The 12,651-nt window shown below is 42.5% G+C and overlaps 1 protein-coding gene across 1 annotated transcript in view; it reads right to left on the reverse strand.

Annotated features, from left to right (window-relative positions):
* The window catches only part of MAN2A1 (mannosidase alpha class 2A member 1), a 414,578-nt gene that overhangs the window by 25,784 nt on the left and 376,143 nt on the right, over positions 1-12,651 (reverse strand). Inside the window, exon 20 of the mRNA XM_033929139.1 lies at positions 6,233-6,424. Within this exon, the coding sequence (XP_033785030.1) occupies positions 6,233-6,424 (192 nt within the window). The remainder of the gene's footprint in view (positions 1-6,232; positions 6,425-12,651) is intronic.

Raw genomic sequence — 12,651 nt, forward strand, 5'->3', positions numbered from 1 at the left:
TTTTTCTTCTTTTTTTTTTAAATTTCTCGGAGCCAAGACAGAAGACCATGCGTGTTTATGCAGAATCCGATGATTAGGTCTCAAAAGCATCCTTGTACAACCAGCATTTTAACAGTCCTTTAAATTTACTTAAGTGATTTTTCTTCCTTAATAAATGATGGTAAGGAGTTCCATATTCTGGGCGCTGTAACCGCAAAGATCATAGCTTGTCTTGTATTTAATATACTAAGCGAAGAAATTACTAGAAGGTTTTTGTCCTCTGATCTCAAACTTCTAGTAGGAATATAAGGAATAATGTACCTTTCTAGGAATGATGGGGCTTTAGTTAATAGTTTGAATGTTAATAGTGCTATTTTATGAGATTTTGTGAACAATTGGAAGCCAATGAGCTTCTTTGAGAAGAGGAGTCACATGATCAAATTTGTTCCTGTTAGTTATAATTTTTATTGTGGTGTTTTGAATTAGTTGTAGTCGACGGATTTCTTTAAGAGCTATTCCTTTATAGAGCGAGTTGCAATAATCTAACTTTGAAATGATCAGTAAATGTACAAGGATATTCAATGATGATGAGTCCAAGAAAGGAGCATCTGATCATTCGTAACCTCTGAAAACAACTTCTTACTACTGCACTAATCTGATTGTGATATGTCAATTTTTGATCCAGAATAACCCTTAAAACTCTAATCTTAGTGTCTTCCTGCAATTGGATATTATTTATGTTGAAATATTGCTTGTAATACAAATGGTTCAGTTCTTACTTCAGTACCCGCCTCCTTATCTAACAGAAATCTCTCAAACTGATCAGGTTTAACCATCCCTTTTTAATAATTCCGAGCATCTTGTTTGGTTTTTTGGCCGCTTTCACACATTGGGTGGAAGGTTTCATCATATTGTCTACAATGACACCCAGATCCTTTTCTTGGGCGCTAACCCCAAGGTGGACCCTAGCATCCAGTAATTGTGATTTGGGTTATTCTTTCCAATGTGCATCACTTTGCATTTGTCCACATTAAATTTCATCTCACCCAGTCTTCCAATTTCCTAAGGTCTGCCTGCAATTTTTCACAATCTCCATGTGTTTTAACAACTTAGGGCTCCTTTTACTAAGCTGCGTTAGGGCTTTAACGCGCAGAATAGCAGGGCTATAATGCCGCGCATGCTAGACGCTGGCGTTAGTTCTGTGTAGTGTGGGGTTAGCGCGCGCTAATTGCTGCGTGCGCTAAAAACGCTAGCGCATCTTAGTAAAAGAAGCCTTTAGTGTCATCTCCAAATTTAATCACCTCACTACTTGTTCCAATTTCCAGATCATTTATAAATAACTTAAATAGCACTGGTCCCAGTACAGATCCCTGTGGCACTCTACTGTTTACTCTCCACCAGTGATAAAAATGACCATTTAACCCTATCCTCTGTTTTCTATCCAATAACCAATTCCTAATCCACAACTGAACTTTACCACCTATCCCATGACTCTTTAATTTTCTCAGGAGCCTCTCATAAGGAACTTTGTCAAAAGCTTTCTGAAAATCTAGATACACTACATCAACTGGCTCACCTTTATCCACATGATTACTCACACCTTCATAGAAGTCAAGCAAATTAGTGAGGCAAGATCTCCCTCGGCTGAACCTATGCTGCTCTGTCTCATTAAATCATGTTTGTCTATGTGTTCCACAATTTTATTCTTTTAATTGTTTCAACTATTTTGCCCGGCACTGATGTCAGGCTCACTGGTTTGTAATTCCCCAGATCTCCCCTGGAACCTTTTTAAAAAATTGGCGTTAACATTGGCCACCCTCCAATCTTCAGGTACTACAGATGATTTTAGCAACAGGTTACAGATCATTAACAGCAGATCAGCAATTTCACTGTGCTACCGGGATACAAGCTATACCGCAGAGACAGAGTGGGTCAAAAAGGTGGGGGCATTGCCATATACGTCAAAGAGAGAATAGAGTCTGCCAGAGAGAAAACGCCGGAAACAAAGAATAAGTTAGAATCTCTATGGGTCAAAATTCTGGGAACAAATGGAACGGAAATGAAGATTGGCATCTACTACCAACCCCCAGGACAGTCCGAAAAAAATTGATTAAGAAATGACGGCTGAGATTAAACACAACTGCAAGGGAGGAAATGCAGTTATCATGGGTGACTTCAATTACCCAGGGATAGAATGGAACCTAGGCACCTCCGGTTGCGTAGGGAAACCAAATTCCTGGATGCAGTGGGCGATTGCTTCCTGGAACAACTTGTCAAGGAAAACATGAGAGGAAATGCAATTCTGGACTTAATTCTAAATAGACTACGAGGATCGGCGCAAGATGTAGAAGTAGAAGGGACGCTGGGAAGCAGTGATCACAATATGATCTGCTTCAACCTGGACACGGGGGATGAAACAACGATCCAGAAGACAGCCACAGCGCTAAACTTCTGAAAAGGGAATTACAAAGGGATGAGACTCATGGTGGGGAAGAAGATTAAGAAGAGGATAAGTACTGTAAAAACACTAGAGCAACCGTGATCCCTTTTTAAGGACACAGTCACCGAGGCGCAAAATCTATACATAACATGTATCAACAAGGGTTCCAAGAGGAAAAAGAACAAGGAACTGGTGTGGCTCACTGTAGCGGTGAAAGAAGCGATCAGAGACAAGAAGATTTCTTTTAAAGTATGGAAAAGGTCAAAAACGGATGAAAACTGGAAAGAGCACAAGCAACATCAATGCAAGTGCCATAAGGCGGAAAGAGGGGCCAAAAGGGACTATGAGGAAAAAATTGCCAAGGAGGTGAAAAACTTCGAGCTGTTCTTTCGATATATTAAGGGGAAATGACCCACTAAGGAAGCAGTTGGGCTGTTGGGTGACCATAGAATAAAGGGAGTGCTTAAGGAGGACAAAGCCATCGCCGACAAACTGAACACGCTCTTTGCGTCTGTATTTACAGAAGAGGATATACGTAACATACCGGAAGCTGAGAGGCTATACCTAGGAAACGAAGATGGGAAACTGATTGGGTTGACAGTCAGTCTAGAAGAGGTATGCAGGCAGATTGACAGGCTTAAAAACAACAAATCCCCTGGACTGGATGGCATCCATCTGAGGGTAATCAAGGAACTGAAAGGGGTTATAGCTGAACTGCTTCAACAAATAACCAATCTGTCGATCAAATCGGGAAGGATCCCGGAAGACTGGAAAGTAGCGAATGTTACGCCGATCTTCAAAAAAGGTTCAAGGGGAGCTCTGGGAAACTACAGGCCGGTGAGTCTGACCTCGGTACCGGGAAAGATGGTAGAAGCGCTGATAAAGGACCGCATCGTTGACCACCTTGACAGACACAATCTGATGAGAACCAGCCAGCACGGCTTCAGCAAAGGAAGATCTTGCTCGACAAACTTGCTGCACTTTCTCGAGGGAGTTAACAGGCAGATAGACAAAGGTGACCCCGTTGACACTGTATATCTGGATTTTCAGAAGGTGTTTGACAAAGTCCCACATGAACGACTACTTCGAAAAATTGCGAGCCATAGGCTTGAGGGTGAAATACACATGTGGATCAAAAACTGGTTGGCGGATAGAAAACAGAGAGTGGGGGTAAATAGACAATACTTGGACTGGAAAAGGGTCACCGGTGGAGTGCCTCAGAGTTCAGTGCTTGGGCCTGTGCTCTTCAACATATTTATAAACGACCTGGAAATTGGAATGACGAGCAAGATGATTAAATTTGCAGACAATCCGAAGTTATTCAGAGTAGTGAAGACGCAGGAGGATTGCAAAGACCTGCAACAGGACATAAACACGCTCGAGAAATGGGCTGCGACAGGGCAAATGAAGTTTAAGTGGACAAGTGTAAGGTGATGCATGTTGGCAACAAAAAATCTTGTTCACAAATACAGGATGTCTGGTGCAGTACTCGGAGAGACCCCCCAGGAAAGAGACTTGGGAGTACTGGTTGACAAGTCGATGAAGCCATCCACGGAATGTGTGGTGGCGGCGAAAAGGATGAACAGAATGCTTGGAATGATTAAGAAGGGGATCACGAACAGATAGGAGAAGGTTATCATGCCGCTTTACTGGGCCATGGTGTGACCCCACCTGGAATACTGCGTCCAGCACTGGTCACTGTAATTGAAGAAGGACATAGTACTACTCAAAAGGGTCCAGAGAAGAGTGACTAAAATGGTTAAGGGGCTGGAGGAGTTGTCGTACAGCAAGAGATTAGAGAAACTGGGCCTCTTCTCCTTTGAAAAGAGGAGACTTGAGAGGGGACATGACTGAAACATTCAAGATAATGAAGGGAATAGACTTAGTAGATAAAGACAGGTTGTTCACCCTCTCCAAGGTAGGGAGAACAAGAGGGCACTTTCTAAAGTTAAAAGGGGATAGATTCCATACAAACGTAAGGAAGTTCTTTTTCACCCAGAGAGTGGTTGAAAACTGGAATGCTCTTCCGGAGGCCATCGTAGGAGAAAACATCAGCTCAAGTATATCAAGCAGCAAGGCTTTGCTAGAAAAGACTTGGATTGGCCATTTTGGAGATAGAATACTGAACTTGATCAATCTTTTGTCCCAGTGAGTCAGCAAGATTTCTATCAGCAGTTCTATAGGAGGGCCTAGTAATTGAGACACTATGATACAAATTCTGCTGGAATCTACCTTGTTTCCCTTTTTTTAACATTCTAAATACAGGTATTCCCAATAAATTTAGCTAACAGTTTATGTGCTATAATCTCCAACTACAAATTAAACCTTAAAGCTGCTTTCTGCTCTGACTATGTAAAATAAATCTTGCCTGCAGTATGAAAGACAAGAGTTGGTCAGAAGTATTTATCCCCTTTAATGACAGAGCTAAGCAGGAAAAGAAGAGAGAGAAAATAATAATTTTATTTCTTATACAGTGGTACCTTGGATTACGAGCATAATCCGTTCCAGGAGCATGCTCGTAATCCAAAATGCTCATTTATCAAAGCGAGTTTCCCCATAGAAAATAATGGAAACTCGCTTTGATACGTTCCCACCCCCCTACCCTCCCCCGAGGCCAGGGCGCTGCTCTCCCCCCCCCCTGTTCGCAATGTCCCCTCCGCCCAACTTTAACTCACCCCCCCCCCATCTGGCACCGGCACGAGAACCGCTCCCCCCTGCTCGTAAAGGCCCCCCCGCTCGAATCGGCACCCCCCGCGAGAACAGGAACCCCCTGCCCGACCAACTTTAACTCACCCCCCCTTTGGCACCGGCACGCAGCCCACAAGTGCCGGTGCCACTTGAAGATCTTCTTCTTCCCAGTCTCTGCCGGCTTTGAGCATGCATCTAATTCTCCCTCGGCGAGAGGGAGAATTAGAAGGGCTTGAGCATGCGCAGATGCATGCTCAAAGCCGGCAGAGACTGGGAAGAAGATCTTCAAGCGGCACCGACACTTGTGGGCTGCGTGCCGGTGCCAAAGGGGGGGTGAGTTAAAGTTGGTCGGGCGGGAGGTTCCTGTTCTCGCAGGGGGGGGGGGGTGCCGATTCGAGCGGGAGGGGGCCCTTTGCGAGCGGGGGGGGAGTGATGCCGGTTATCGGGGGGTGCTTGCAAATCGAGTCAACACTCGGTTTGCGAGACACGTCTTGCGAGAATGTTTTGCTCGTCTTGCAAAACACTCGCAAACCGGGTTACTCGTAAACCGAGGTTGGACTGTATACTGCTATACCATAAGTTCAGAGCAGTTTACAACAGAGATACAGGAAGAAAAAAGGAAGGAAGGCTTTGTTTTTAAGTTAGGGGGGTTAGGTTAGGTTAGAAGACAGAGGAGTTATATAGCACATTATAGACAAACAGTCATTTAAGTTTAAGTACCAATAATTAGATAATAAAGTTTGCGCTCAGGTCTAGAGAAACACAGTCAACAGTTTTAAATCTCAAAATTAAATAAATAGTAAGGTTTGTGCTCAAGTCCAGAGAAACAACAGTTTTAAATCCTAATAATTTAAATATTAAAGTCAATGCTCAATTCTAGAGTAAATATATTTCAGGTAGCAAAAACCTATTTCCAGTCAGTTGAGATATTTAAGAATAAAATCAAAGGCACTTAGCAATTTTCTAGTTCAGCTCCTAGTAGAACAGCACATGGAGTTCAAAGCAAGCTTTACTTTTTGGAATAATAGTTTTGATAATCTTAAAACTCTCAAGTTCAGTCAGATATGTTAAAAAAAAAAAAAACTCAAGATGTTAATATATAAAATTAATATATAATAAACTTACCTTTGACTGTATTGTCCTTAAGTTAACCATAAGCACATCACAAGGCAATGGTGACAAAAGTGGAGAAAAGGCATTCAATAACTGAGGAACATTCAAATCAGATGATGCAGCCATTGAAATAAATGGATGATTCAAGAAAAATGAAGTTATATGACTTAGCAAAGAGGGGTAACTGATGAACTTTTCTTCTTTCTATTGAAAAAACACAAAATATTGTATGAATCATCTGCAAATGAACAAATAGTTAACTTTATTAAATATGAATCTACTAAAATAAAACCCTAAGCGTGCGTGCGAAATTCAAACTTGTGATCCTTGCGTCCGTGATCCGTAGCTCAGTGCCAGTAGAACCTACTGTGCATGCGGAATTTGAAATGGTGACCACAGATGCAAGGAGGTGGAGAACACACCAGCGACTCCCCCTTCCTGCCCTCACTCACTCTAAGTCATGCACAAACCGCTGCCGCTGCTCTTCATTCGCGTCTGCCCTCCTTTTCAAAGCAGTCTGCTGTGGATCGCTGGTCGGCTGTAACGAATCTTGCAGGCTGCTCTCCACCTCGGTAGCACGTTTCCTCTGACGCAATCCTGCCCCTCCTCTGACCTAAGGGATCATATCAGAGGGAAGGTGCTACCAAGATAGAGAGCGGCCTGCGAGGTTCGCTACAGTTGGCCGGCAATCTTCAGCAGGCTACTTTGAAGAGGAGGATGAATGAAGAGCAGCAGCAGTTCGTGCCGGTGGGCCAGAAGAGACCAGGAAGCCGGGATGGAGGGAGGATAATAACAACAACGGTTTGGGAGCAGGTATTAGGGAGCAGGGAAGAGGTGCTACTGGACAGGGGGGAGATAAAACGAAGGGAGAAGGTCTGCTGCTGGACAGGAGAAGCAGGGAAGGGGTGCTGCTGGACAGGGGGAAGGTAAAAGGGAGAAGGGCTACTACTGGACAGGGGGAGCAGGGAAAGGGTGCTGCTGAACAGGGGGAGGTAAAAGGAATGGAGAAGGGTGACTGCTGAACAGGGGGAGCAGGGAAGGGGTGTTGCTGGACAGGGGGGAGGTAAAACGAAGGGAGAAGGGCTGTTGCTGGACAGGGGGAGCAGTGAAGGGGTGCTGCTGGACAGGGGGAGGTAAAAGGAAGGTAGAAGGACTACTGTTGGACAGGGGGAGCAGGGAAGGAGTGCTGCTGGACACGGGGAAGGTAAAAGGAAGGGAGAAGGGCTGCTGCTGGTCAGGGGGAGCAGGGAAGAGGTACTGCTGGACAGGGGGGAGGTAAAACAAAGGTAGAAGGGCTACTGCTAGACAGGGGGAGCAGGGAAGGGATGCTGCTGGACACGGGGGAGGTAAAAGGAAGGGAGAAGGGCTACTGCTGGATAGGGGGAGCAGGCAAGGGGTGGTGGTGGAGAGCCGAAGAAAGAGAGAGACAGAAAGAAAGAGAGAGAGACAGCGGCCAAGGAGAGAAACAGAAAGAAAGACAGACAAACTGAAAGCGGCCAAGGAGAGAGAGAAAGAAGAAAGACAGACAGACACAACATCTATTCTAGCACCCGTTAATGTAATGGGCTTAAAGACTAGTCCCTATATAATGTTGAAAAGCTGGGTACCATAGTATTAGATTAAAAATAACCAAACAAGATTTCAAATAACACCCAATACATTCATACAGATAGAATATAGTTAAACATTTTCATGCTCTTCCATATTTCACACATTTTCCACAGCCATTAACCTAATATATAAAATTAAAAATGTAATTATCTCTTGCTGAATATCTGCGGTTAAGCACTAAAATGCTATTTAACTGGTCAGGAACCATTCATAGACAGTTAAATAGCTTTGAATATTAGTCTGCAATTGTTTAAAATCAGGTTTGATTAAGAGTTCATATGGGATGTTCTCATCTGCCTATATGGACAGCATATGCAATTGAGGCACCCATGCAGACACACCAGGTATTTGGATGGAAGAAAGGCACAAGCTATCTTATCTTTAATTATGCTGCCTGATTGCATTCCACAGCTATGAGTCAAACTATGTGGTTGTGATAGTAGGGATAAATGAGGAGGTAATATCAGCAGCATTGGGGATGCCAAGTACGACATGGACTACACTGCTAAAGCTGAGCTGGTAAAATATCAGGTGCATGGACAGTCTCTCAAACCCTTCCAAGCAGCAGATTGGATTGGGTTTTTTTTTGCACTTTATTTTTATTAATACATCATCAAAATGAAAGGTCAACAAAGGGAATAGTTACAATTCATAGTTGTAACTAAACAGCTTACTAAAACATAGATACCCCATAGATGCCCATCATTTTTTAACGCAGTTTTTTAAGAATCTAGACCTCAGTATTTCTGTTAATCAGTCTCGTTTGCATGCAAACTTGATAGTGCATCGATCTTTAGTGCATCTAGCCCCAAATCTTATTCAAATTCTATTGCTTGTTGTTTAAAGCACTACAGGGCACTGAAAGAAGCAAAAAGGCCTCAGAGAAACATGAAACCCTTTAGTTACTTCTCAATCAACCCCCCCCCCCCAAAAAAAAAAAAGGCTAAAAACGTTAGGTCTACTATCATTCCAAGCAGCAAAACTAGATAAAAATGTCATCAGAATCTTAGGTGCCATAACAGATTATAGAATTTTCCATAAAGAAATCAAAATGATGTTATTTAGGAAATATGTCCTGCAGTGCTAATCCAAATGTTTGTCTAATAATAAGCTCTGAAATGTAATTCCCTGGAAATGTCGAGATACCTCTTATTGTAATCCGCCTAGAACTGAAAGGTTAAGGCAGAATAGAAGTCAATAAGTGTAATGTGATGTAAAAATCTCCAACCCTTGTCTTTATTAGGACCGTAATCCAAATAGTTTATAGCTTATTATTTCTATTATCTTTTATCCAAAGCGGATTACAAGTATTACATACATATTAAAGCACTTGACAAATCACAACATATAAATCTTTCATTAACACACTACAAAAACAAACTCACAATGTGCTGTTAAAAGATAAAATCAATACTTCAATCAAAACTATTAAGATATAGCATATTTTATCTGACAGAAAAAAATGTTTTATTGGTAATTTCTTAAATTGAGATAAATCTGTGTTTTGACAGACAGGCAACCTATTTCATTCAGATGGTCCAGAACATGAGAACACACTTTTCCTTACTGATGTAACACAGTTTAATATGCATTATAGAATTTCTTCAAAGAGCAAGCAAGACCCAAGTGTTGTAGTGAAAGTGTCTTTTGTTAGATCTTTGTCCCCCATCTATGCCATCTCCTAGCTCCTCAATGATACCCAAATCCTTACTTCCAACTTGGGCAGCCATGGAGCAGGCTGTAGTATGCTCACAAGCTTTATAATGCCAAAATTCCAATGCCTTTGTTTTCTGGGGCATGCATCAAAAGTGAAAGGAAAATGCAAGGTAACATCACAGGGATTGACTGTTCAGAGTTTCCATTTTTAGGTATATGCGCAATTGTCTATTGTACAGGGTGCCCACAAAAACAATCCTTGATTTTAAATGGTTACAAAACCAAAATTTATTGGAATATTCTTTCATCTTTGAGGCTACAGTTTCATCAACTCAAAGTTTCATATGGTATCTGTTGATTACATGCACTCGATGTGCACCCTCCACCTGTTACTTGGCAAACATCGATGCGATAATCGAGCTCGGACCAGGCTCTCCGAAGCATATCCGGCGTGATTGTGTTTATAGCTTCAGTGATGCGTTTCTGCAGATCATCTATAGTTGTGGGTAGTGGAGGTACTGTCTTTCACGTACCCCCAAAGGAAAACGTCAAAAACAGTAATGTCGGGTGATCTCAGGGGCCACTTGAGGAACACCTGGTCATTTTGTCTCATTGCATTGTCTGAAGGTTGTAACTGCTGCACCAATTGCAGCTTATAAGGGTGAAAGTGCAAGCGATTGTTTAAGATCTTGCTAACCATGCTTTTTGGGACTTGTATTTGCTGTTATCTTATTTATAAACATATTCTAATATGTTTTGATTTTGTAACCATTTAAAATCAAGGAGTGTTTTTGTGGGTACCCTGTACATTTGTTCAAAAGTTGTGTTAGCTTTAGTGGAGATTTGGTAGGAACCATTAGCTGCCAGGGACCTGAGGGGAACACATCATATTAGATACTGCTGGAAGATATTGAGAAGGAAGGAATCATAATTAGTAGAGCTTGGAAGGAGCCCCCCAAACTGTAAAACTGCTCGAAGATAGTCAGAAAACTACAACTTGCCCCGACAGCAAAGACAGCACAGTTACTTACCATAACAGGTGTTATCCAGGGACAGCAGGCAGTTATTCTCACTGATGGGTGACGGCACCGATGGAACCCCAGTACGGACACTTTAGAGTGAATTGCACTCTAAGAACTTAGAAAGTTCTGGCTAGCCTGCACCGCGCATGCGCGAGTGCCTTCCCGCCCGACGTAGGCACACGGTCCCTCAGTTAAGATAAGCCAGCTATGAAGCCAACCTGGGGAGGTGGGTGGGTTGTGAAAATAGCTGCCTGCTGTCCCTGGATAACACCTGTTACAGTAAGTAACTGTGCATTATTCCAGGACTAGCAGGCAGCATATTCTCACTGATGGGTTACCTCCAAACTAACAGAAATGGGATGGTGGGAGTGTTGGTCAAAGAAAATATAATTTGAAATACAAAATGGCCGAAGTGCCCATCCCGTCTGGAGAAAAAAATCCACACTGTAGTGAGAAGTGAAGGTGTGAACTGAGGATCAAGTGGCAGCTGTACAGAGTTCCTCAAAGATGTAGTTAAAAGGCAAAACAACAAAAGCTGCCAGAACTAGAACTTAGGAACTGGGACATGATATCACCCGTGTCAGGCCAGTCTGAGTAAAGCAGAACGAGAGACAGGCAATCAGCTAGGTGAAAATCATTCTCATGAATATAGGATACCCAAACTGGGTTGAATCAAAAGAAAAGTTTGGGATAACAACGCAGCAGCTTTGAATGGTGAATCAAGGAGGAATAAAAACCGTTCATAGTCCAAAGTATACAAAACAAGAGCTCTCGTAGGAAAAATGAGGTGCAGGAAACCACACAGAGAGAAGAACTGACTGAGTGAGATGAAAACTGTAGAAGAGACTGTGGACATGAACACAGAATCACCTTGGTATGATGAAAAGACTGGTAAGGATGAATCTGCTAGCATTGCATGAAACTCACCAACCCTCCTGGCAGAGGTGAGAAACATAAGGAAAAACCATTTTCCAGGTAGGAAACTCAAGTTGAGCTGACACCATTGTTACAAAAGGTAGCATCAACAAACAGGAAAGAACTACAGGAAGAGTCCAGACGATAGAAGGAGACTGTAGAGATGGTTTCACAGGGAAAAAGAAATTCCATCAATAAACCTGGAAACCCAGTAGAAAAACCTATAGCCCAAATGACAGGAGAAGGTATGAGGTGTGGTTTACACACATTTAAAACCCCTGTCATGAATCTGAAAACCAGAGAAGCAGAAAGAGGTTGCCCCTCGACTGATCAAGGGAAAAAAATACAATAGCATTAAAAAGAAGTCTGAGAGATACAGACTCGAGACTAGAATCAAACAAAGAAAAAATACCACCGGTTAGGAAGGTGGAAACAGGCAGATAAAAAAAAAGACACCAGGAAAAAAACCGAAACCACTTTTGATATTAACAAGGTTGAGTGGCTGGTGTCCTGGAGACATCGAGAAATCAACAAATGGGCTAAGAAAGATGTAAATGATACAGACGCAGCCCAAGGAAAAACCAATGAAGATTGGAATAAATCAAAGATTCCTGAGTCGGAGTGAACCGAGTAGGAAAATTAGAAGAAGATAGGGTTCCCTAAAAATTGAGTTGAAGAGGAAGGGAGAGCCCATGTTGCCTGGGCCACCATGAAGTAAAGAGCATCATGGTGGTTACATCTTTCATGAGCTTGAATAAAATGCTCAACAGGAGAAGAAGTGGAGGGAATGCATATAAAAATATGCCCGTCCAATCCAGGAGAAAAATAACTGTTGCCAGACTATGAAGGAAGAAAAGTCTGGAGTAAAAAGATTAAAGAATCCTGCTGAAATTGTCTGCTAGGAAATTCAGCTCCCCATGAATAGCAGCAAAAGCAGATAGCAAATTGCCTCTCAAGTCCATAAAAACAGAGCCTTCTGACATAATAGGAGAGAGCCCTAGATTCCTTGTTCAATTACAGGTAGTGTATAACCACTGAATTGATTGTTCAAGGGAGGAGGACAGAGTAGATGGTAAAAAAAAACATGAGGGCCTAAAAATATCACTCGAAAAATTAGGAAATGGATGGGAAATTTCCGAGGCCTGGCAGTCGAAAGACTCTGAGGCTGCAGATTGCCCATATGAACCCCCCATGCAGAAAAAAGATGCATCAGGCATGATGACCATG

This window comes from Geotrypetes seraphini, chromosome 1 (genome assembly GCF_902459505.1).
Source record: "Geotrypetes seraphini chromosome 1, aGeoSer1.1, whole genome shotgun sequence".
NCBI classification, from domain to species: Eukaryota; Metazoa; Chordata; class Amphibia; order Gymnophiona; family Dermophiidae; genus Geotrypetes; species Geotrypetes seraphini.